Source organism: Grammomys surdaster, unplaced genomic scaffold, assembly GCF_004785775.1.
Source record: "Grammomys surdaster isolate TR1022 unplaced genomic scaffold, NIH_TR_1.0 125876, whole genome shotgun sequence".
Lineage (NCBI taxonomy): Eukaryota > Metazoa > Chordata > Mammalia > Rodentia > Muridae > Grammomys > Grammomys surdaster.
The window spans coordinates 53,634-80,496 of NW_021620701.1; the positions used below are offsets into that span (position 1 = coordinate 53,634).

Below are 26,863 nucleotides of genomic sequence, written 5' to 3' on the forward strand. Positions count from 1 at the left end.
ACGGACCTGCTTATTGATTGCTGTGCATACAAACAGGGTCAGGGACATCCGCCCATACCTAGATACAAGTCTAGAGATTAAAGAGTTTCCCTTCTATAACACTGTTTATATATTAAAGAAGTTCTTCTCATATAACATAATCTGTGTGGAAGAGTTTATAATTTTCTTTGTGTATAATACAGATTTACAGGGAATTTACAAGACTCCCCTCTTTGTGGGAGCAGTCTGCACTGAATGGCTTCAAAATCCACCTGCCCAGGATGACTTTCAGGATGTGACACTTTTCAAGTCCTACATGCGATACCTGTTCTTAAAGCACAAAGCGACAGCTGAGCCTCTCCAGGCCACTGTGTCCTCATGTGGGCAGCTGGCCTTGACAGGGCTTTTCTCTTCGTGCTTTGAGTTCAGTAGTGATGACCTGGCAGAGGCAGGAGTTGATGAAGATGAAGAGCTCACCACCTACTTGATGAGCAAATTCACTGCCCAGAGACTGAGACCCGTCTACCGTTTTTTAAGTCCTCTGTTACAAGAATTTCTTGCTGCCATGAGGCTGACTGAACTCCTGGGTTCAGATAGGCAGGAAGACCAAGAACTGGGACTTTATTATTTGAGACAAATTAACTCACCTCTGAAAGCTATAAACTCCTATAACGTATTTTTGAAGTATGTCTCTAGCTACTCTTCTTCAAAGGTGGGGCCACCAGTTGCATCTCATTTGCTTCGGTTGATGGATGAGAAAGACCTGCTGGAGAACATGTCTGAAAATGAGGAATACATGAAGCTCCATCCAGAAACTTTACTATGGTGGCAGTTTGTTAGAGGGTTGTGGCTGGAGTCTCCTGAATCTTTCTCTTCATTTATTTCAGAACATTTATTGAGCATCGCTCTAAACTTTGCTTATGAAAGCAACACGGTTGCTGCATGCTCTCCATTCATTTTGCAATTCCTTCGAGGAAGAACACTGGCTTTAAGAGTACTGAATTTACAATACTTTGAGGACCACCCAAACAGCCTATTACTGTTGAGGAGTTTAAAGGTTCGTATAAATGGAAATAAAATGTCATCTCATGTAGATTACTCATTCAAGACCTATTTTGAAAACCTACAGCCACCAGCTATAGATGAGGAGTACACATCTGCCTTTGAGCATATAAGTGAATGGAAGAGAAATTTTACTAAAGATGAGGAGATCATAAAACACTATGTAAATATCCGGCCCAGGGCCCTACCTGACATCAGTGAAGGGTACTGGAAACTGACCCCCAAGCCATCCAAGATCCCTAGACTGGAAGTTGGAGTGGTCAACATGGGTCCAGCAGATCAAGCACTGCTCCAGGTCCTAATGGAAGTCTTCTCAGCTTCAGAGAATATTGAGTTCCATTTACTCAACAGCAGTGGCTTTCTTGAAAGCATCCGCCCAGCTCTGGAGCTGAATAAGACCTCTGTCACCAAGTGCTCCATGTCCAGGATGGAGCTCAGCAGAACAGAACAGGAGCTGCTTCTCAGCCTGCCTGCCCTGCAGTCTCTTGAGGTCTCAGGGACAAATCAGTTACCAGGTATTTCCAAGTGTGTTCACACTGTGTTTTCTCATTCTTAGCTTTATATTAAAGAACCTTCCCAGGCACAAGGCCATGAATGTGCCTTGATAGGAGACATCTAAACACTTTCACTGTTTTGGGTCAGTGAAAGGCCCTGGATCATAGAACAGATTTCTAATAACCCAGACAACACTAGGAAAACATTCACACCATTGTTTAATCTTCTATGATGGTTTAAGTGTGCTTTAATTGCTTGTTAGTGATAAATGGTGGATCCTGAGTAGAATGATGCTGGAGAATCATCTCTACTCTGAGTGCTCTCTCATTTCACCTTCCCACCTGCAATCTGCAAGTCTCTAGTTTTTCCACATCTCCACCCCTGTTTTGCTTTTGATTTGCTTTTCTTGGACACAGTCTAGTAAGTCATTACTCTCTCCTCTAGTTCAGGCTTCAGTTCTCATGACTGAGACTCTTCTTGTGACTGTGTACCAAGTGTGCTTGAATTCTTGTCATTAAACTTTTTGTCAAGGTATGGAGGGTCATACCTGCACTCTGTGGAATCCAAGGATTTAGGGAAGAGAGCTGTTCTGACTTTGAGACCAGCTTGAGCTATATAATGAGTCTGGGCCAGGCAAGGTTATGGAATAAAACTATCTCAAAGAAAACAAAACAGAATCTTTGGTGTTTTGTTGTAGGAGTTCTTTGTGTATTGTGGATTTAAATCCTTATGTTATAGACAGAGTATTCGCCTACCGTGTGCAAGACCCTGGGTTCCATTGTAGAGTGACAAAAATAAATCTATCAAAACCTTTATCAGTCACTGTGGCAGAAATTTCCTGCCCAATGTATTTGTAGAGGGAGCCCTGCCATTGGACAGGGAAGAGGGAGGCAGAGCTAGGAGTTGGTAGGAGGGAACAATGGGAGAGAGATGAGATGGCAGCAGACGTATATCTGCATATCTCTAGCAGTCTCAGGTAGTTATTTATATCAAAAGGTTAGATAATTGGGATAACAATTCTAATTGTGTGAGCATCTTGTGTATTGAGTATTTGTTGACAAATAAACCCCTAGGTTGACTTTAAGCATCTAGAGTTTTGATTTACTTGGTTGTTAGGTGGTGTGGAAGCTGTCCATAGGATGGACAACTGTGGCATGGGGCTAGTGTGGCCCCGCTGGAGAGCCTGTTTAGATAAGAACACCCGGCGGTGCCAAGGTAGCCCACTGGTAATGCTCAATTCTGTCAACATGGTGCCAGAACCATTAGCTGGTGGTCATCTTTGCACCACAGGTGCCACCATTAGTGCAGGAACTTAGAGCTGGCATCCAGGAGGCCACTGAATTTTCTAATACTTCCTGCTATAAGTCACATGGTTCAAAAACATTTTTTTACCATTCTAGATTAGATTGTCATTTCATCTGTTTGTGATGTTCTGATATTTCATCTCTTTGTGTATGTTTTGGTGCATGAACAGTTGTTAATTTTGATAAGGCCTTTAATAGTCGAGGTCCAGTAGAGGAACTTGTAGAGAATTATAGAATGAATCTATATATAAACAGAAAGGGAATTTCTTAGAATGGCTTCCAGGCTGTTGTCCAACTAGTCCAACAATGACTCTACCAATAGACAGTCTATGAATCTAGTAGTTATTCAGTCTATAAGACTGGGTATCTCAGCTGGTCTTCAGTATATGCCAGAATCTGAAAGAAGGAGGCTCTAATGCCACTGTAGGAACGGGCTTGCTAGTGAGAGGGAGAGCAAGCAGAGAGAGAAAGAGAAAGAGAACTTCCTTCTTTCTCGTGTTCTTTATATAGGCTGCCAGGAGAAGGTATGGCCCAGAGTAAATGTAGATCCTCAGAGATCCAAAGTAGATGTTGAGCTTCCCAATTCGAATTTTTACTTAGAGAAAAAAGCCTCACAGTTGTACCCAGTCATGTAAATTATAATTAACTTTTGAGGTAGTCAAGTTAATTACCAATTGCTCAAGGTCCAATTTTTTTTTTGCTACTGCTTTTTAGATTGTATCTATGGATCCATCATCATAAAGTCCAAGATTCTGAACATTACCTTTTTCTTGAGTTATATGGCTTTAGCTCATACATGTGTCATTAATCCAATTTTTATCCCTTATGAGTTGAAGCAGGAGTCCAGATGAGTGTTCTTTTGCATGTGCAAAATTAGGTATTGCCACACTGTTGGTAAGGGAGATGTCAGTTATTTTTGTGAGTCTAAAGACCAGTACAAGTGCTGCCCTAGAGTCCATCCATGATAAACAAATGCTGCAGCTCGCAGTATCTTCATGGATGTGCTTCCTAAACAAATGTTAGTATGCTGAGAAGTTTCATCTTGGAAGTATGACTATGGCTAAAGATCACAGCACCTTGAGAACTTGCACTTGGGGCTCTTGGGTGATGAGAACGGTGTGCTGCTTTCCAGATCAGCTCTTCCCTAACTTGGACAAGTTCCTGGGCCTGAAAGAACTTTGTGTGAGACTAGATGGCAAACAGGATGTGCTCTCAGTGCTTCCTGGAGAGTTCCCAAACCTCCATCACATAGAGAAGTTATCCATCCAAACCTCCACGGAGTCTGACCTCTCCAAACTAGGTAAGGATGGTGCTTGAATCTCCAGTTCATGTCTCAGCTGGAAAAGTTACTTGGATAGTAATTGTTAGAACCATTAAAGAGTTCATTAAAACTTCCCTGGGCCTGGCAGCATGAACTGTGGGAACAGCACCTTTTCTTGGAGACTTATTGTAAATCTTGTGTTTTTACTATATGCTAAGAACTGTTCTGAACACTTCACAAATAATTCACTCTTCACTGTGTGAGAGAGGATACTGTGACTGTGGTCACTGTGCATCTGGGAACGTTAGTCATAAAGATGTTAAGTGATTTCCTCAAGTTTCTTCAGCTAAGGGAGGCCATTGCTTATGTACCCACAGCCCTGCAGTCAGCTGTGATAAATATGAAACTTTTATGCATCCTCATTCAAGGAAACATAATCTTTCCTTCTGTTCTTCCTACATATTTATCAAGCACCATTTTCTTGACAATTGGGCTTTCTTCCTCTTCTGAAGCAACTTTTCCTCTGCCCTGACTTGGTACTGTGCAGTTGCTTTCTGCTATATTCCTGGCCTTCATTGCTGAACATGCCAGCTTACCTCAAACAGCATGATTTTCCTCCCTACCTCTTCCTCATCATCTTCATCTTCCTCTCTTCTTCTTCATTTTTCTCTCCAAAATTATTTATAGAGTTATTTTATTTTGATTTTAAGTTATTCTTACATTACTACTTTACACATCTGCTTGCTGAGGGAGAAGGAAATTTTACTGGAAACAATTTGAACATTTCCCCATTTTTCCTAGCCTCATGGATGATGGACAACTGTGAAGCCATGTTTATGAAATCCATCATTTGGAAAAATGTTTTAAAGTATGATAGGCCACTTGATTTGAGGATCACTGAAGACTAAGTGAACCTAGAAGTTCCATGTCAAAGACCATTGAAGTATGGCATAATGCTCCATACCTGAAACCATAGCACATGAGAACCAAAGGGGAAGAGAGGCCCAAATTCAAAACCAGTGAATTCAAGATCAGTCTGAGCTACAGTATGAGGCTCTGTCTCACAAAACAAAAACCAAAAAAAAAAAAAAATAGTTTCGGGAATTTGTTAACAAGCACACACACACACACAAATAATTACATGTAATAAAATTTTTAAATAAAAAAATAAACTCCATGAGTTGGGGATTTAGCTCAGTGGTAGAGAGCTTGCTTAGCAAGTGCAAGGCTCTGGGTTCAGTCCTCAGCTCTGAAAAAAAGAAACCCTCCATAACTTTATGCTACAGGATTATTCTTCCTTTCATGTTACATTGTATAAAATTTTTATCCATAAATGCAGTATACAAACATAGAGACACTGGGGTGAAAAGCTGAAGGTAGCTTTACTAAGCCCTTATTTGTAAAAAAAAAAAAATCATTTTTGTTTTTTAGAATTTCGAGCATTGGTGCTATGTTTACATCATTTCTGCCCATCCTTCCTCCAATTCCTTCCATGTGTTCCCCATTCAGTGTCAAATTTATTACTACTTCTTATGTGTGTAGTGGTGGACAAAGGGGAGAGGCAGAGAGGGGGGGAGAGGGAGGGGAGGGGGAGGGAGAGAGAGAGAGAGAGAGAGAGAGAGAGAGAGAGAGAGAGAGAGAGAGAGAGAGCGAGCAGTGGGAGAGAGCACCAGTTGTCAGGGAAGAGGCTTTCAGATTTGTTCTACTCTGATCCCTCGAAGTGCTGTGTCAGAAATGTGGTGCCTTTAACAGTAGTATCTTACCTCCAAGTTCTGGGAGCAAACCAAGAACAACAGCCAAATCCTGTATTGTTTGGGGGAATCTCTTGGACTCTTCTAACCAAAAACTTGAGGGGAAGTTTACCATGTCTAGGACTGAGGTTATTATTACTCTGTGGTAAGCCCTTAATTTGACATTTGAGAACAGAAAACTGATCGAGAGAGTCAGGAACTTATCTCCAGATCATCTGCTCACTAGCCAATTGTGGAAGTTGAACACAAGCCTAATGAATGTAGTCTGACACCAAGATACTGTGCCACTGTGCCACTGTGCCACTGTGCCACTGTGCCACTGTGCCACTGTGCCACTGTGCCACTGTACCACTGTGCCACTGCCCATTTAATCCATGTGGCTGCAGCTGATGGGTAGAGAACCCAATTTGTTAAAAATTTGTAGCCTTCTCTAATTTCCGAACATCCTTTATCTTTTCCAGTTAAATTGATTCAGAACTCTCCAAATCTCCATGTTTTCCATCTGAAATGTGATTTCCTTTCGAATTGTGAGTCTCTCATGGCTGTGCTTGCTTCCTGCAAGAAACTCAGAGAGATTGAGTTTTCTGGACGATGCTTTGAAGCCATGTCCTTTGGTAAGAACTGTACAGCTTTGACTTCAGATGTTCCTGTGCACAGAGTCATTAAATACTTGAGAATTACATGCCAATAATGTCATGGGAACTGTGAGAACATCTGATCCTCAGCGAGCTCTCACAACAATGAATGAGCTACAGTTAAGAAACTGCAGTTTACCCATAAACTACAGCTTACGTGTTTCATTGTCAGAGTTGTGTCCTCTCCTTAGTCATAGTGATTCAGTCTTGATGTTATATCACCTTTGATCACTTTTGAAATACTCTTTATTTCAGTGTTTCTCTCCTGCATCTGACCTAATTCAATTTTACTTCCTTTTACCAGTCACAATTTTGCCAAATTTTGTTTCTCTGGGGATGCTGAATCTTAAAGGCCAACAATTTCCAGATAAGGAAACATCAGAAAAGTTTGGTAAGTTTGTTTATGAAACAGTGTTCTTTAATTTATTCTTTGTCTCCTCCTTGTCCTCGTCCTCAATGTCATCCTCCTCCTCCTATTCATCCTCTTCTTCTTTCTTTTCCTGTCAACCAACAATGAAGCAAGTTTGAACGGTTGTCCCTGGACTACGGGCTAGGGTTTCTATTGCTGTGATAAAGCACCAGGACCAAAAGCAGCTTGGAGAGGGAAGGGTGTATTTCAGGTTACAGCTCTCAGGTAACACTCTATAACCTTGGGAAGTCAGGAACTGAAGCAGAGGCATGCTGCTTACCGGCTTTTCCCTCATGGATGGCTCAGCCTGCTTTTATATAGCACCCGTGACCACCTGTCCAGGGTGGTTCCAGCCAAAGTGCTGCTGTCCTCTCTCATCAATCAAGAAGATGCACCACAAGCTGTGCCACAAGACAGTCTGATGGAGGCATTTTCTCAGTTGAGGATCACTCTTCCAAAATTACTCTAGCTTGCGTCAGGTTGACATAAAACCACCAGTACAACATCCATGGCAATTGATTCTGGGTCTCCCCTACTGATATAAAATGGTACAGTGTTTGCAAATGACCCCACATCCTCTCTATTCTTTAAGCCAACTCTAGATTGCCTACAATACCTAGTACAATATAGATGCTGCATAAACAGCACTGTGTTGTTCAAGGACTAAAGCATTGTGGCAATGTCTGTACATGTTCAGCATCGACATCATTTAAAAAGATTTCACATCTGGCAAAATGGCTCGGAATATTCCAAAATCTTGATGCCAAGCTGGAAGCCTTGAATTTATTCCTATGATAAACATAGTGTAAAGAAAGAACTGATTTAGGCATGTTGTTCTTTGACCTTCACACACATATTGTTACACACACACACAAACACACACAATTAAGTAAATGTAATAAATACTTGGACAAGTTGTGGGTAGAATGTGCCAACACAGATGGTCAGCTGCACAATCTGTGCTGGTCCTTAAGAAGATGTCATAGCAACACTCAATCTCAACCCCGAGTATATTGTCAAGCTGCTTCCACACATCCTCATGCTTGATCCCATTAAACAAAATGTTCTCAGTGACTTCTTAGGCTAGAATTTGGTCATGATGTCACTGTGTAACTTCATTGTTCCTCATCCACTCTAAAATGCTTTATGCTTTTTGTTCCAAAGGTTTCTGGAACATATCCATACATACATACATATATACATACATAGACACACACACACAGTTTAGAAGCACTATGACTCAGAATTTTTACCATGATAAGTACATAAAGAGTTTCAATACTTATTTAATGCTTTATTTATTTATTTTTATTTCATGTGCATGTATGTTTTGTGTACATGTTTGTCTGTGAGAAGGGTGTTGGATCCCAAGGAACTTGAGTTTCAGATAGTTGTGAGCTGGCATATGGGTGTTGAGAATTGAACCCAGGTCCTCTGGAAGAGCAGCCAGTGCTACCCTGCCACAAATTCCAATACTTTTGACTTAATAAATTATTGAAAAAGTAATGAGTTTACATGGAAATTACTCTTAACAGGTTAAATAAAGGGACAGGGCAGACTGCAGATATATCATACAGAGCTGTATCTTAATGATGTTTTTCAGACTGTATTGTTCATAAGGAAAGCCTGAGCTTCCCATAGAGACAGCAGCGTTCTGTCTTTTTGTCTTTGTCTCTGTCTCTCTCCCTTCCTCTCTGTCTCTCTCTCTCTCTCTCTCTCTCTCTCTCTCTCTCTCTCTCTCTCTTTGTGTGTGTGTGTGTGTTTGTGTGTGAGAGTGTGTGTGTGTGTTGCCCTGGTATCCAGCATTCTAGGCAAGCACTGTATCACTCAGCCAACTCCCAAATCCCTGAACTTGACTTGAGTCCTAAATAAATACTATCTATTCTAAAGAAACAAGAGTCTGTAAAGAAATATTTTATTTCAGAACTGGAAAGTGGAACGTGAAAGATAGGTCTAGAACATTGGCTCATTCTGCAAAGTCCTCTAAATAGTTTCTACAAAGGCATAGTAGTAGAGACTAGTGGTCACTTGATCTAAAGACTGTCGAGCTTAGGGTATATGACAGAAAGCTGTCTGAGTAGTGGATCATGCTTTACTGAGGAGGGTGGGTGTCCTAGAAGTGACAGCTGGAAGTGGAATGGAAGGGAGGGTTCTGAAGGCACTGTGCAGCTAGGAGAGTGACCTTCAGGGGGGACTCCAATTCAGAAGACAAAGTAGAGAGGAATAGGCATCCTGGATTTGGATAGAGACAGGTTGAGGGAGGATGGAGGAAGCAGCAGCAGAGAGCTTCAGGGAGCAGCTGTTTGCTGACCCCTTCTCCTGCTTTTGGAGAGGACAGTGATGAGGAGGCCTGTGATAGGTGGGGCCTCCTGGACTACAGACTGTGTAAGTCATTGACTTTCATGATGGAACAACTCCCGAGGATGGCTCTCTTGTGTCTCCCACAGCCCAGGCTCTGGGTTCTCTCAGGAACCTGGAGGAACTACTCCTTCCCACTGGGGACGGGATTCACCAAGTGGCCAAACTTATTGTCCAGCAGTGCCTGCAGCTTCCATGTCTCCGAGTTTTCGCCTTTCACTACGTCTTGGATGATGACAGTGTGATTGAAATTGGTGAGTTTCCCTCAGAGAATAGGGCTCTCTTGTGTGGAAGCAGTGGCGTCATTGGAGCTGCCTGCTGCAAGCTTCTAGAACCTGGAAAGGCTTCCAAAGGCTTCCTCAATTCCACCATCACCTGCTTCCTCTCCTGTTCTTCTGCAGATGTAGATTAATCCTGGTCTCACTGGGAAGGTCAACAGTGTCTTTTTGTTTAAATCAGATTGTGTGTGTGTGTTGTGTGTGTGTGTGTGTGTGTGTGAGAGAGAGAGAGAGAGAGAGAGAGAGAGGAGAATGCATGTGTTGTGGCAAGAATAACTCAGGTCCTCAGGTTTGTCAATAAGGGGCCCTCACCTGCTGAGCCATCTCAGTGTGGTAACTGTCCATCTTTTCATGGACAGCTGACCGCTTACTCTTGGCCAGTGTTTCAGTTTTACAGCCAGGCAACTGCACTTACACACACCATCAGATAATGATAAACTGTGACATGAAGAATCAAGAAAACGAGGGGACAGCCATTGGTGGGGAGCACAGAATATTCCAGAATATATATTCATTCAGGAAATGAGAAATATACTGACTATCACAGAAGATCCCTATTCAGGACACAAGAGAAACACTTTCTTAGGGCCTCTGTCTCTACACTCAAGCTGCATCATGATTCTGAGTGAAATCTACTCTATCCTTCACCATAATTAGGAAAAGTGGTTAGACCCTGAAAAATGAAACAAAAACTCTACTGGCTCTTCACCTCCAGAGTCATGGACCCAAGCTAATTGACAACTCAGTGAGTCTATCTCCATTTCCTTCAGAGCCCTGCTCTCAGTGACCAGGGAGTCCCATCTAAGCTATAGGTGGAAGTCTCTGCAGTAACCAGTAAGAGGACAAGCTTTTAGGGCTGTCACCTTCCCTTCTTTGCATAAAGGGACTCACTGTTGACACAATTTCTCTGTCCCTTATACTGTGCCCTGGTCCCTAGCTGGGCTCTGCCTTGAACTATGTCCTCCAATGAGACAGAAGAGAAGTCTACATTCCCCCAGACAGCTGCAGTTCTCTGTGCTTGACTTCCTAATGTCTGCTTTCCTCTTCCTGTTTGTTCAGGTAGTTTTCTATCAATCAGGCAGCTGTTTAGTGCTTTCAAAGTTTGATCTCTAAACAACGTGTAGAGCATGTCCTACTTACATTGTTGGGATTTGAGAGTAGTTCCAATAACTTGTGAGCATTATTGATGCCCTTAAGATTCTGTTTTCTTAGGTGTTTTGTTTTCCAGCCAGGGTGGCAACCAGAGGAGGTTTCCAGAAACTCGAGAGCTTAGACCTTTCCATGAATCACAAGATTACCGAGGAAGGATACAAAAATTTCTTTCAAGCCCTGGATAACCTGCCAAACTTGAAAGAGCTGAACATCTGCAGGCGTATCTCAGAATGCATTCAAGTTCAGGCCACCACTGTCAAGGCTCTGGGTCAGTGTGTGTCCCGACTGCCCAGCCTCACCAGGCTCGGGATGCTCAGTTGGCTCCTGGATGAAGAGGACATGAAAGTGATTAATGATGTGAAGGAAAGACACCCTCAGTCCAAACGCTTGCTTATCTTCTGGAAATGGATAGTCCCGTTCTCTCCTGTTGTCCTGGAGTAAAGGATGCAGCTGAAGGCTACTGACAGTTCTAAACACCTGATTTCCTAAAACTATAGCTATACACACTTATACTTCAACATTTAGGATATTGAGGTGGGAGAATCAAGAAGTTCAGATCACCCTGGCTTGCATAGCATGATTCTGTCTGTCTCACAACTAAAGACATAACTAACTATCCTTTTAGAGAGTATCTATTAACTGTGGAGGCTGGTAAAATTTCCCTTTGTTTTCATTTTATATGGATGAGTGTTTTTGCCTTCATTTATTTCTATGGACTACATGAACTGCAGAGGTCAGAAAAGTGTGTTGGGCCCTCCTGGGTTTTGAGTTATAGGTCGTTAGAGACTCCATTTGGACGCTAGTCACCACAACTTCTTCTTCCTCAGTAAAAGCAACAGGTGCTCTTAAACCCTGATTCATCTGTCCCAAAGCTAATAATTTTTTGAAAATCTCCATGCTCATCACTGAACTTAGGAGCTACAATGAACAGTGCCTTTTCAGTCCTTGTATACTTCTGTCTAAAGACTAGGGCATCCTTCAAGTTCATACAAGGAAACTTCTAATACCAAGGTCAACAGGAAAAGGCTAGTAGAAAGAACATTGGTCTATGTAAACCCAAAGAATTGTAGGAGTATTGGGTGGAGGATATACATTGCCTGTTTATAGATTGAGTCAGTCTTATACATGAGGAAGCAGAGTTGACTTTACCACAGGATATAGCTGACTCTCTCTAGGAGATGCTCTTTAGTCTTTGCCGAGCTTTTTGCATATTCATTAGTCTTGGTGTGGTTGTGCATCTATTTGCCAATGGGAGGAAAATATTAGACTTAGAGAAAACTGCTTTTGTTTATGAGAGTTTTTAAGAATTTTGTATGTGCTGTAATGGCCTTATGATTTTCTTAGGAATTCATGGTCTTTGGTATATATATGGTTCTAACTTTTAAAAACTTCATGTTAGAATAGGAATGGCCACCACAGTCTCATATGCATGATAATATGTCATTAGGGAGTGACATTATTAGGAGGTGTGGCCTTGTTGGAGTAGGTTTGACCTTGTTGTAAGTCACTTGCAGTAGGTTTTGAGTTTCAAATGTTCAGGCCAGTCCCAGTCTCTCTCTCTCTTCCTACTGCTCCCTGCCAACCCAAATGTAGAACTCTCAGCTGCCTGCCCAGCTCCATGTCTACCTGTGTGCGGCCATGTTCTCCACCATAATGATAATGAACTAAATTTCTGAACCTGTTTGCCAGCCCCAGTTAAATGTTTTCCTTTATAAGAGACATCATGGTCATGGTGTCTCTTCACAGCAATAGAACACTGACTGACACAATTAATTTACTTAATTATAATAGTAATTTATCACATCACAATGTATATTGAAAAATCATTTTGCACCTGTCTGGCATACCTCAAATACATATGCTTTTTTATCATTTGCTAGTTATGCCTCCATTAAGCAGAGGAAAAAATATTTCTGAAAATAAGTTTTTAATTAAAAAAAAGAAGACAGTGTTTATGTGTAGGGAGTTATATGGGAGGCATTTTTACTTTTCATTCTCTCTGGACTATTTTTGTCTGTACAGTCCCTGAGCAGTGAGTCACAAAAGCCATCAAAGTGGTGGCAGGCCCTTCCTTCCTGCACCAGCCTATGGCCCTCACAGTAAAATGTCACATAGGAGTTGTCCAAACTGGCAGCTCCTGTCAAAATGATGGCACTCTAAGATCTCAGGCTGCACCACAACATCTCAAGCCTATAGCTGTATTGGAGCTGACCACAGTGGTACATCTCCTTCCCCTTCTCAGTTGGAGCGACCCTTCAGGAGCTGTCCATAGTAGCGGCACCTTCTTTCCTGCCTCAGCCTACAACCTTGGTGAAAAGCCACTACAAGAACTGTCCGTGGTGTCAAAACCTCCCCTCCAGCCCCCTCAGAAATCCTGTATAAACACTGGCTCTTTGTCCAATTCCTGGCTGTCTCTCCCTGGAGCAGAGGGCAGCCATCCCTGGATTTGTCCCTCATCCTCCTGGATTCTTACCTTCAATAAATCTCTTTCATAAAATGTACTGCCCGGAGCAACTGTCTCATTGGAAGAAGTTGAGAAGAAAATAAGCAAAGAAGAGAAGAAGCAGAGAAGAAGAGAAGAAGGAGCAGAGCTGAGGCTCTTGAGCTCCATGGTTCAACTGGGGATCCCCTCCCCTGGGAGCTCCCATGCCTCTGCTGAGGAGGCTTCCTCAGAGCTGCATGGTTCCTGAGCTCCCATGTCTCAGGATACCCTTCCCATGGAACATTGTCCCACGTCAGAGCTGTGTGGTTGCTAAGCTTCTTAGGGCAGAAACACCTACAGTCTGTGTTATTGCCATTTTTAATATTAAAATTCTAGCTTGTGGTGTAGCTCAAAGATAATGTGCCTGCTTAGTATTTATGAGGCCCTGAGCACCATCTGAACGAAGATGACAGCAGTGACTGCCAAACTGGATAGGAAAAATCCCAGGATGCCCCAACCCTACAAAAAGAACTACAGGCAACTAAGGGTTTCTGAGATTGGGGAAACAGCTTCCCCATGGAAGAGCACACAGGTTGGTTATCTAAAACCAAATGGTCAGCCCTGAAAATGTTGTGAGGTAGGTCCACCAGAAAACACACATGGGCCCTCTTAAAGCTGGGAAGAAAGTCTGTATCACCAACCAGTGGCTGCATGGGTGTGGGTCCACGGTTCCGGAGGGTATCCCACGATGATCTCCTGGCTGAAGACAGAGAGAGAGCAGGGAGGGTCTGCTACTGTCTCTGCTGCTGCCTCTGCCTGCGTCTCCACTGTCCGTTGGTCTCCGGCCAGGCCTGGTGTGAAAGGTCTGGGCCAAAGGGTACAGAGTGCGAGCAGGGAGGAGAGATTGTCTGCCCCCACTGCTGCCTCTGCCCAAGTCTCCTCTGTCACTGCTCGGTTACTCCCAGGTGCTGTACCTGTCTCTCAGCGCTGAGCTGGCCTGGGCTGGGCCGATAGGAAGCCAGCTAGCTGGCGAGGAAGCAGCTTGGTGCCCCAGGAAGGTTCCGGGAGAGCAGATCTCTCTCCAAGTGTTACAGCTCTAGTGTTACAGCTCTTGTGACAGAGACTCTCAGACACCAGGATGATTCTCGAACGTACCTTTACTTCTCCAGAATAGAGCCCTTATATACAGTTTCAGGGTGGGTTAGGGTCTAGCAGCAGATAATGCCTATTGGCTAGGTTTGAGAGCTTGGAGACACCTCATCTACATGTAGGAGAGTCTGAGGCACTGTTCCTCATGACTGATGGCCACAGACCTCTCTTTGGGAGGAGCTGTGGAGGGCCGAAGCAGAATGAAAAGAACCAGGGCCTGGGGGCAAAAGCCGAACACCTGCCATCCAGATAATGGTCCGGGGTTCAAGACTAGCTCAACCAGCTTCCCAGCTGCTTCTCCCAGCCCAGCACCCCACAACTCCCCCTTTTTCTTTTATAAAGGAGAGGTGTCATCAGAATAAGTGTCTCCAATGTTGGGAACAGTTTGATACTGAACCAAGACCCGCTTGGTAGTTGCCTTTGCAATGCTACTTATTTGTTGCTTTAGAAACTGAATGAGGCAGGGTGCCAGGAGAAGTAAAGCTCCAATGGCTAGTATGGGGCCAAGGAGGGGAAGAATCCAAGCCACCAAGGGGTTAGAATACCAAGGGGTAGGGGTGTTGGGAGCATAGCATGCCCGGAGGTTCCCCCGGAGCTCTTTGAGCATTTGTACATCTTGTTCTACCAACCCAGATTCATTGACATAGAAGCAACATTCCTCCCCCAGCAAAACACAAGTCCCCCCATGTTCAGCAGTCAACAAGTCCAGGGCCCTCTGGTTTTGGAGAGCAACTCCTGCTAAAGAGGTTATCTGGCGTTGAAGAGATTTGAGGCTGTCTGTAGTAGAGGCCATTGCCTGGTCAAGCTTGTCCTGGAAGTCGCTGGCCAGATGATGTATTTGGACAAGGGCTGCTCCAGCAGTTCCAGTAGCACCAAGGGAATGTTCCCATTGGACAAAGCTTTTCTCCTCCTTTCTGTCATGGACAACTCAACATCACATAAAAAAAATCACCCCAGGCCAGGCAAATATGCGCCCTACTAAAGTCCCATGGAATAAAAATAACCAAGAAACAAGCTTCCTGGTTTTGGGAGGAATTCCTTCAGATAGCGCCATGTATGGCTGAGGAAAATATTTACAGTCCAGACTCATGGAGCAGAGTAGCTTCCCTTATCAAAAACAGAGATAAAAAACCTCCTCGTGAGTTTTTGCCGATCTTAGCCGCGGTTCGGCAATGTATAGGGCCATCTAAAATTGTACAGGCTGAGAACAATGCAGCTCCTAGCCCCATCAGTCAAATGAACCCAAAGATCAAGGTCCCAAAAATCACCCTATTTCGGACCTCGAAGCCCTTACTCAACTAATAAGAGAGATAAAATCTATCTACCCACCCCTCCCCCTTTATGCCTTGGAGGAAATGCCAAACAAACCATCTGCTCCTCCCGCCCCTCCCTCCCTCACTCAAAGGCAGGGCACCATTAAAATACCAAAGGAGCTCTCAAGTACCTCTCCCCTTACTCCACCAACTCCTATCCAACCAAAGAGAGATAAATCCCCTCCCCCTTCTCCAAGCTGCAAAAATGAGAGACCTTCAGATAAAACCCTGCCAAATTCCATAGCCCCTTATACTCAACCCTCAACCACTCAGCAACTCTGCAAGTTCAGGGACTCTCATGTGAAAACTAGCCCCGCCTCCCATGCTACTCAGGAGTCTGATATAGAGCTTGAAACCCAAACTGCTGGAGCATTCCCAGTTAATATCAACCCCACTCAAGCTAAACCACTTAACTGGTACCCACTCCAAGCCTCAGACCTAAAAGAACTCAGGCAAGCAGTAAAGGAAGATGGCATTCATGCAAACTGGACAAAATCTCTCCTACAGAGCCATATTGCCAACTTAAACACCCCACACATGGGGACCGTGCCCAGATCATGCACTCCCAGTCCTCACTGTTATTTGTCTTTAAACACAAAACTCACATCGTGGTTGACCGACTAGTTAGCAGGAAAAGTTAACAGGAGCAGAACTACAGAAGCCAATTTAGCACATTTAGACACTCTTGGATCCAGGAACTATGAGCCGGGTCTTGATTGACTGATTGATTGATTTATTGGTTTTTATTCCTGTTTTGGCAGATGTTTTGGGGCCTACATGTTGAGTTTTACAGTCTGAGTGGTGCCTCCAATATATCGTTTGTTAGGCTAGGGTCTAGGACCCATTACAAAAACATATGAACAAGTAACATTATACAAAAATAGCAGATTGTATTTAGAAATATATGTATATGAATATATGTATCATGTATATACATGTACATATATGTATGTAACATATGTATAATGTATGTAATGTATGTGTGTATAATGCCTATGTGAATGGTGTATATAATGTATCTAACAATATATGTATAAGGTATACAAATATGCATATATGTATGTAACAACAATGCATAAAGAAACCATGAATTTGAGAGAAGACAAGGAGAGATAGATATATGGGAAATTTTAAGAGGAGGAAAGAAAGGGAGAAATGCTGTAATTATATCATAATCTCAAAAATAAAGGAAAAATGAAAAAATCAAAACAAAGAAGTAGTGAAATTCCAGACTTCTCTTTCTGAGCACATACTAAGTATACCAGTCTAGTCCTGCTTCCTAAATCCTTTCTCCGTGCCAACAGAAGCAAACTCACCTCTGTCTCAACTGCCTCTCTGAATGTCTGTGCACATCCTTAGAAGCTTAACTCAGTTCCTAGATTCTTTTTTTGTAAACTGAGGCGGTTTGAATAAGAATGGCCCTCATAGACTCATATTTGAATGAAGTGGCATTAGGAGGTGTGTGGTCTTGTTGGAGGGAATGTGTCACTGGGCACGGGCTTTGAGGTTTTAGAAGCCAGGTCCAAAGTCTCAACCTCTTCCTGCTGCTTACAGATTCAGATGTAGAACTTGCAGCTATGTCTCCAACACCATGTCAGCCTGCATGCCTTTATGCTATCTGCCTTGACAATAATGGACTAAACTGTGACCTTGAGGTTTTCCATCCACTCCCCAGTTCCTGAAATAACGACTCTGAGACTTAATTGCATATGAATAAATGCTTAGGCCATAAGCATGGGCTTGTTCCTTGACTATCTCATAATTGAATTAACCCATTTATTCTATTCTGTAAGTGCCATGTGGCTGATTACCTCTCCTCAGTTTCATGTGTCTGTCTCCTCAGAGTTTGGGAAGAATCTCCCTTGATTGCCCTATCCCAGAGTTCCTTTCTCCCTACCTCCACCTCCTTTTTCCTGCCCCAGCTAATAGGCCTTCTGCTCTTTAAAAATAGGTGATGCTTCCATACAGTACATAAGCTATTGCCTCTACATTTCCTCCTTTTAATCCTACAAAAGACTCTTTATCTTATAACAATAAGCTATAAACAATAACAACAATTATGAGAACTATCAGGTAAGATTACGTTCATAATCTCCAGTGCATATGTATTTGGCAACACTGGAGGAAATCTTCTATTGTCTATCCTATCTTGGCGAATTCAGAATTCTGTACCAAAATAAAATTCTATCATAAATATTAGCCATTACCAATCTAAAAGCATCTTAGACCTTAGACCTTAATCCTACACAACTTAGCTTCAATCTAAAACTATAACTATTTCATTCTCAACCTCATCACAGACCTGACAAGAAAGAAATATCACCTGAATATGCACGAAGTGCAGGCAAGCAGCTTCAAAACTATAAAAATGACATATAAAAGTGTTCCAAAATCTGGGTGTCTGGAGAGTCACCCAGAAAGTTCTCTGAGTCATTGGAACATCATGTGTGGCCTTCTGATCCTGAATATCTGACAGACTTTCCTGTGAAGCAGGAATTATGAAGGACTTTCCTGCCTTGTCCTTGCAAAACTCAGCAGCCAACTTCTCTGCTCCTCGCTGGCCTCTAGGAAGCACCTGCTCCTAGGGTATCAATCACTTCTGCTTTCCTCAGAGAGCTCCAACTCAGCCCTCTGCTGTTTCTCCTCTCTCACTCCTTGGGAGATCTGAGTTCTCCTGGCTTTGTCTCTGTGTAAGCGCACTTCATGGACCACCTCATCCAGTGGAATGACTTCAAATTCTCAGTCTCTATCTTACCACTTCCAAATCTAACCAAGACATAGCCCTTGACATACTCCAGTCACAGTCAGTTCTTCCTAATGGAAATTTCTATTTTCAAATCTCCAAAATCTTGATTGTTATTTTCTCCTCCACAAAAGTATTTTTGTGCTGAAGATGTTGGTCAGTGGCTATGGTGTTTTGAATACCAATGTTTTCCCTAAGCTCATGCATTTTTGATCTTCAGTTGGTCGTGCTCCTTGTGGAAGCTTAGGAGGTGTGATCTAGGAAGCGCTTTGAGAACATGAGGCCTATCCCTGTTCTCAGTTTGCTCTTTCTGCTTCAACTTTGTGGTTCAAGATGTATACCTTCAGCTTCTTACTTCTGCCATGCCTGTTGCTTGCTGCATGTCTCCCCACCATGATGGACTCTTAGCCTTCTGGGACAAATGCCCAAGTAAACCCTTTCTTCCATAAGTTGCTTTGGACATGGTGTTTTATCACAGCACTAGAATAGTAACTAATGCAGAAGTTAGGGATCAAGAATTGTCCTTGTAGAGGATCCATGTTGGGTTCTCAGGGCACAGGTCGATGGATTTACCACCCACTTGTAACTCCATCTCTGGTCTTCATAGGTACTTGCACTTACATGCACACATACACACACACACACTTTTAAAATTAAGAATATCATTTAAATGGCTTTGGTGGTTTGAGTGAGAGTAGCCTGTGTTCATGTGTTTGAATATTTGGTCTACAGTTAGTAGATTAGAAGATGTAGCCTTTTATGAGGGGTATGTGTCTTGTGTGGGTCTTGAGGTGCAAAAACCCATGCCAGTCTCAGTTTCTCTCTCTGCTAATTGCCTTCAGATCAAGATGTAAAGCTCTCAGTTACTGCCCCAGTGTCATGCCTGTCTGCTTCCCACCTATTTTGGGACTAAAAATATCATGGACTAAACACCTGTAAAGCTGTAAGCAAAGCCCCAGTTGAATGCTACAAGGGATGCCTTGGTCATGGTGTCTGCTCACAGAAATGGAACAGTAACTAAGACAGACTATGCAGACTTTCAACTCTTGGAACTCTCCCTTTGTTCTTCTAGTTACTTAAAACTAAAATCCTTGGAGTTATCATTAGTTTATCTCTTTTATGTTTTACATGTAATCTACTTGCAAATCCTGGTGGCTCCACTTGGAAAGTACATTAGATCCCACACGATTAGCCTCCTTTCCTCCTTGAAACCCACGGTATAATTCTACCATTAAGACAGAAGGCTTTTTCTGAAGTCAGATCATGACCTGTCACTACCTCACTTTTCAATCGTCTCCTCTCTCCGAGTTAGTAGTGGAAACTCATCTGTGCCCTATATATGTCCTAGCCTTGTCTCTTCTTTCCCCCATCTCCTTAATATCGCCTTCCTCTCAGTCTGCCCATACTGGCTTCTTTCCTGTTCTCTGAGTATTCTATGAAAACTTTTTTTTGTTATTTTTAATATTAATTTTTCTTTATTCTTTAAATTATTATTCATTAAAATATGATAATTCCTACCATCTCATCTATTTCCTCTTAAAACACTACTGAATCTCTGTAGTACACACCTAACTTCATGTTTCATCTATCTATCTATCTATCTATCTATCTATCTATCTATCTATCCATCCATCCATCCAACCATCTATCTATCTATCTATCTATCTACATATCTGCCTGTCTGTCATCTATCTATCTATCTATCTATCTATCTATCTATCTATCTATCTATCTCCCACTAAGTCAATTAGTGCTGCCCATTAGTGTGGGTATGGGACCATCAACTGGAGCTTGGGAAAACTACAGTGACCACACATTTTTTTTTTTTAAAAGAGTGATTCTTCTTTCGCCTGCAGCTATCAACTGCCTATAGCACTTCAGTGAGGAATGGGACCCAGAAAACACATTCATCCACACGAGAATTTTAACTGGACTGGTTATGTGCAGATCCTGTGCAATTAACCACAGCTGATGTGAGTTCATGAGTGCAATAGTCACATCAAATCCAGTGGTTTTCATTTCAGAGCACCCCTCCCCATCATCCCTCTCTTGCATCCTGTTTACTTCATCTTCCACAATATTCCAGAGCCTTGGTAGTACAGAGGCAGGGCGGGGAGGGGCATCAGGAAAGACATGACGTTTAGGGCTCAGCATTCAATCTCTTACAGTAATAACTAATCTTTTTTGTTTTGTTTTGTAAAGTACATTCATTTATTTGTAAAGTAGACTGTAGTGGTAAATATTTAATTGGCTTTAGGCTCACAGCAGGGTGCACAGGATTCTTCTGCACCGTCCAAGAGCTCTGGATTAATGAATGAAACATACACATGTGCGCACGTACACACACACACACACACACACACACACACACACACACGCCAGCTACTTTTTGATATGCCTTGAATAGCTCCATGGCTGTGCACTTCTAAACTTCCCTGAGGCCAACACACATTCCTCTCCAGCATTCTTGAGTTAACATCTTTTAAAATCTGTATTTCATTTCTGCTACTCCAGACACAATCAGGGGAGTGGCCCATAGGACCACTTTCCTGGATTCTTACATGGCGGACCTTTAAGTCTTTTATGCTTGCTCCCTTGCCATGGCAATTCTCCCCAGTCAGTCTTCTGCCCATCGAGACTAAAGCTTCTGGTTTTGTTGATTCTTTGTATAGTCCTTTTTCTTTCTACTTGGTTGATTTCAGCCCTGAGTTTGATTATTTCCTGCCGTCTACTCCTCTTGGGTGTATTAGCTTCTTTTTGTTCTAGAGCTTTCAGGTGTGTTGTCAAGCTGCTAGTGTATGCTCTCTCTAATTTCTTTTTGTAGGCACTTAGAGCTATTAGTTTTCGTCTTAGCACTGCTTTCATTGTGTCCCAAAAGGTTTGGTATGATATGTCTTAATTTTCATGAAATTCTACAAAGTCTTTAATTTCTTTCTTTATTTCTTCTTTCACCAAGCTACCACTGAGTACAGCATTGTTCAGCTTCCATATGTATGTGAGCTTTCCATGGTTTTTGTTGTTATTGAAGACCAGTCTTAGTCTGTGGTGATCTCAAAGGATGCATGGGATTATTTCAGTCTTCTTGTATCTCTCGAGGCTTGTTTTGTGACCAATTATATGGTCAGTTTTAGAGAAGGTACCATGAGGTGCTGAGAAGAAGGTGTATTCTTTTGTTTTAGGATGAAATGTTCTATAGATATCTGTTAAATCCATTTGGTTCATAATGTCTGTTAGTTTCACTGTGTCTCTGTTTAGTTTCTGTTTCCATGATCTGTCCATTGCTGACAGTGGGGTGTTGAAATCCCCCACTATTATTGTATGAGGTGCAATGTGTGCTTTGAGCTTTAGTAAAGTTTCTTTTATGAATGTGGGTGTTCTTGCATTTGGAGCATAGATGCTCAGAATTGAGAGTTCATCTTGGTAGATTTTTTCTTTGATGAGTATGAAGTGTTTTTCTTTATCTTTTTTGGTAACTGTTCGTTGAAAGTCGATTTTATTCAATATTAGAATGGCTACTCTAGCTTGTTTCTTGAGACCATTTGCTTAGAAAATTGTTTTCCAGCCCTTTACTGTGAGGTAGTGTCTGTCTTTGTTACTGAGGTGCATTTCCTGTGTGCAGCAAAATTCTGGGTCTGTTTACATATCCAGTCTGTTAGTCTATGTCTTTTTATTGGGGAATTGAGTCCATTGATGTTAAGAGATATTAAGAGAAAGTGATTGTTTCTTCCTATTATTTTTGTTATCAGAGGTGGAATAATATTTTTGAAGCTATCTTCTTTGGTGTTTGTTGAAAGAAGATTACTTTCTTGCTTTTTCTAGGGTGTAATTTCCCTCCTTGTGTTGGAGTTTTCCAGCTATTATCATTTGTAGGACTGGATTTATGGAAAAAGATTATGTAAATTTTGTTTTGTCATGGAATATCTAGGTTTCTCCATCTATGGCAATTGAGAGTTTTGCTGGGTATAGTAGCATGGGTTGGCATTTGTGTTCTCTTAGGGTCTGTATGACATCTGTCCAGTATCTTCTGGCTTTTATAGTCTCCGGTTAGAAGTCTGGTGTAATTCTAATAGGTCTGCCTTTATAAGTTACTTGACCTTTTTCCCTTACTGCTTTTAATATTGTTTCTTTGTTTTATGCATTTAGTGTTTTGATTATTATGTGATGAGAGGAATTTCTTTTCTGGTCTAGTCTATTTGGAGTTCTGTAGGTTTCTTGTATGTTCATGGGCATTTCTTTCTTTAGTTTAAGGAAGTTTTCTTTTATAATTTTGTTGAAGATTTTTACTGGCCCTTTGAGTTGGGACTTTTTACTCTCTTCTATACCTATTATCTTTAGGTTTGATCTCATTGTGTCCTGAATTTCTTGAATGTTTTGGGTTATGAGTTTTTACATTTTGCATTTTCTTTGACTGTTGTGTCAATGTTATCTATTGTTTCTTCTGCACATAAAATTCTTTTATCTCTTGTCTTCTGTTGGTGATGCTTGCATCTATGACTCCTGATCTTTTTCCTAGGTTTTCTATCTCCAGGGTTGTTTGCCTTTGTGATTTCTTTATTGTTTCTATTGAAGAAGCTGAGAGAAACAGTCAAAAGGCCAGTGCAGGCCCAGTGCTGGCTTAGGCAGTTCCCCACAAGCCTAGCAGGCTGGTGCTCACCACAGCCACACCACTTCTCCCTTTCTCCTCAGCCCCGCACACATAGAAACCCCCCCTTCCCGACACCTGACCCCTCCCAAAAAGACAACACTGGCGCCAAAGGCCACAAATCCTTATTCTAATAGCACCCACATCCTGGGAATGATGATAAGAGTTTGAGAACAGATAAACAAAAACAGTGCAGCAGTCTCCATGCCGCCTGAAGCTGGCACCCTCTCCGATGGATGGCCAAACACTCCCCAACACAGGTGGCTTATGGCCTTGGGAAAAGCAAAAACCATACATCCTTAGAGAGAATCATGCCCATTAAGAGTTCTCAGGCAGCTGAGACCGGTTTGTAAAAACATTAACGCTTCCCTTATCTGCTGCTTCCCTCCCCCATGTAACCTGCTTGTATATATTCCCTATACTCCCTGACATGGAGTCACAACTTCGCTTTGTGCAACTTGCGGTCCAAACCTGGATTTGAAATAAAGAGCTCTTATGTATCCCTACAGCAGATATGGCAATTCTTTGAGATCTCTTGGAGGGCCCGAGACCTGGGCATAACACTATTTCCATTTTTAGATCCTGGATGGCTTTGTTCAATTCAATCACCTGTTTGGTTGTGTTTCCCTGTAATTCTTTAAGGAATTTTTGTGTTTCCTTTTTAAGGGCTTCTACCTGTTTGCTTGTGTTCTCCTGTATTTCTTTAAGGGAGTTATTTATGTTCTTTTTAAAGTCCTCTATCATCATCATGAGAAGTGATTTTAAATCCAAATATTGCTTTTCTGGTGTGATGGGTATCCAGGACTTGCTATGGTACGAGAACTGGTGTCTGATGATACCAAGTAACCTTGGTTTCTGTTGCTTATGTTCTTGAGCTTGCCTTTTGCCATCTGGCTATCTCTAGTGCTACCTGCACTGACTATCTTTGACTGAAGCCTGTGTCTCTTGTTATCTTGATTGTCAGAACTCCTGAGTCCAACTGTCTCTGTGATCCTGAGATCCTCATGTAAGAACTCCTGAAAGTCAGGCTGCTTCTGGGATCCTGAAATCCTGATGTGACCAAGCTCCTAAGATCCTGTGATCCTATGATCCTATGTTCTTGGTGTGTTAGAATTCCTGGGAGTCCAGCTTCCTTTGGGTGTTGTGGGACTGTGTGCAGAATTATGATCCTGGGCATGCTAGAGATCATGGGAGTCAAACTTCCTCTGGGTGTTGTGGGACTAGGTGGAGAGCTGGTGCCCATGGTCTGCTCAGGGCACTGGCACAGACCAAAAGGAACCCATGGCATTGGTAAAGTGGGAATTCCTGTGTCTCTTGGTCCCCACGGTTCCCAGTTATTCCCTGTTTGGGGTGTGTGTTGAGGCTTCCTCACCTACAATCCTGGGTGTGTTAGAGTTCCTGGGAGTCCAGCTTACTCTGGGTGTTGTGAGACTGGATGCAGAGCTGGTGCCCAAGGTCTGTTCAGGGAACCAGCATGGACCAGAATGTGAATAATATTGATTGTTCATTTTATTACATCTGGAATCATATAAAAACCAAGCATCTGGGCACATCTGTAATGGATTCTCTTGATTGGATTACTTATGGTGGGAAGAGCCATCCTAAATCAGGGCCATGTCTTCAAGAGTCAACCTAGATAAAAGACACGAAAGATGGATGCTTTTGCTTTTTTCCTGCTTCCTGCACTTTCACTGGAAAAATCTATCTCTCCTGTTGTTGAGGCATTCCTTCACTAATATTAGAACTTACTTCTTTGGGATTTCAGTGTAGACTGATGACCAGCTGAGACATCCAGCCTTGTAGACTGAACCAGATCTTGGCCTTTGTGACAAGAAACAGTAATTGTTGAACTAGATGAACTGGTCACAGCCTATAAGCCACTAAATTGTGTGTGTGTGTGTGTGTGCGTGCATGTGTGTATCTTTGTCTCTCTTTGTGTGTGTATTCTATTAGTTCTGCTACTTTAGAGAATCCCACTAATACACTTACTCTCAGCACCTTGATAAGTTATACATCTCAACATCAACTTTTATTGGCTACAAAAAGAAGTGTCTCTAACTAAGGTTGGAGCGGCCAGGGTCTACAAATATAAACAGAAATATTTAGAAGACCTTGAACAGTATAGTCAGCCAGCAAAAGAGCAATAGTGGTGTGTAGAGGGTGGTTCTGATTCTTTGATCAGGAATCTGTGTTTACTGGTGCTGAAGGTCCTTGCCCCCAATTGGATTTTGGTCTATCAATAAAGATGCCAGTAGCCAATGTCTGAAGACAGGGTGGAACACTGAGAGTTGTGAAGGCAAGATGCAGAGAGAATCAGGAGGACTAGGGGAGAGGAGAAAGGGGCACAGTAGTGGAGGAGAGTGGCCAACCAGCAATGTGAGTTTCTAAGTGGCCTCTGGCCACTTCCCTGACTGGGTCTGGGGTAGCAGAGGAAGAATTAAGAGTGCTCAGTCATTGTGTTATCCAAGGTATTTCAAGATTAACTGATTAACTGGTGTGTGTGTGTGTGTGTGTGTGTGTCTGTGTGTGTTCTATTTGTGCTACAGTAGTGTCTACTCTAGGGTCTATGACCTACCTCCCCAGCCATGAACTTTGGATGAGGATTACAAAACCAGGCAGGAAATTCCCTTCAGTATACTGCCCTCAGATGTAATCAGAATGAGGTTTGCTACGTCATAGCAGACATGCCATTATTGCACAAGTAGAAATCCTTGGCCTAGTGGAATAGTTATATAGCATTGCAGACATCAGCACTGAGTAAGATCATTGATGTCCTCCCCACAACTTCTTGCAGCCTGCATAGCATTTTCTGGCACTGTAAAAGCTAAGAAGTTTCCTAGTCAGTTTGAGACTGATTTATTTATGGCCTGCAACAAAAATATTTATAGTCTTACTCAAGGGACTTTGTAGCTGTTATTTCCTTTTCCTGGTAAGTTCTCCTTTCTGTTCTAGTCAGAGTTCTCTAAAGGAATAGAACTGAGAGAATATATAGATATTGGTCTAGGTATAAATGTAGAGATAGATAGATAGATAGATAGATAGATAGATAGATAGATAGATGATAGATAGACTTGGATATATACCCAAATACATGGGATTTATGAGACTGGCTTACAGGATGTAGTTTGAATAGTCTAAAAATGGCTATGTGAGACATATCCAATGATGTGTGAGACAGCCATTGTTAGAATGGCCGAGGATTAATAGCTATTTAATCTACAGGACTGGATGTCTCAGCAGTCCCAATTTGGCACTGGAGTTTTAGAAGATTCCTGGAGAGCTGTTGGTCTTCAGTATACGTTTTAATCAGGCAGAAGTTGGGTCTAACACCAATGAAGGAATGCCACAGCAACAGGATAGATGAACTTTGCCAGTGAGGGTGAGGACACACACAAAAACAATGTCCTTCCTCTGTGTCTTTTTATCTGGGCTGCCACCAGAGAGTACTCTCTACCATTAGGATGAGTCTTCCTCCATCAAGTAACTTGATCAACAAAACCCCTCACAGAAATACACAGAGCTTGAATTCTATTTAATTCAAGGTGTCGTTAGGTTGAAAACCAAGACTAGCCATCCTATGATGGTTTGAGAGTTCTATAAAGGATCAAAGGATCATGTGTTGAAATGGAATACCCATTGTAAGATTCTAGGAATGGAAACTTTATTGTTTTCAAGGTGGGATCTATGTAAGCAGATTAGAATAAATTATTGAGGTAAAGATCCCATTGGATCCTTGTGAGTTCCTAAGATAGATCAAAAATAGTCCATGTTCATAGACACATGGTAAGTAAAATAACTTTAGAAAATAAAAAAGAAAAGATGACAGGGAGGAGAGTAGGGCGGGAGGTATTCAGATAGAGATGTTAATGGAGAACTCTGTGTCTGGACTTATGCTGTGGTCTGAATGTGA

At 42.2% G+C, this 26,863-nt stretch overlaps 1 protein-coding gene across 1 annotated transcript in view; it reads left to right on the forward strand.

The window, feature by feature from the left end:
* The window catches only part of LOC114641098 (baculoviral IAP repeat-containing protein 1e-like), a 13,079-nt gene extending 1,940 nt beyond the window's left edge, over positions 1-11,139 (forward strand). Inside the window, exons 3-8 of the mRNA XM_028790226.1 lie at positions 7-1,556; positions 3,973-4,140; positions 6,314-6,466; positions 6,792-6,878; positions 9,344-9,508; positions 10,761-11,139. Coding sequence (XP_028646059.1) covers positions 7-1,556; positions 3,973-4,140; positions 6,314-6,466; positions 6,792-6,878; positions 9,344-9,508; positions 10,761-11,125 — 2,488 coding nt within the window. The 3' untranslated portion in view covers positions 11,126-11,139. The remainder of the gene's footprint in view (positions 1-6; positions 1,557-3,972; positions 4,141-6,313; positions 6,467-6,791; positions 6,879-9,343; positions 9,509-10,760) is intronic.
* The last annotated feature ends 15,724 nt before the right edge of the window (positions 11,140-26,863 follow it).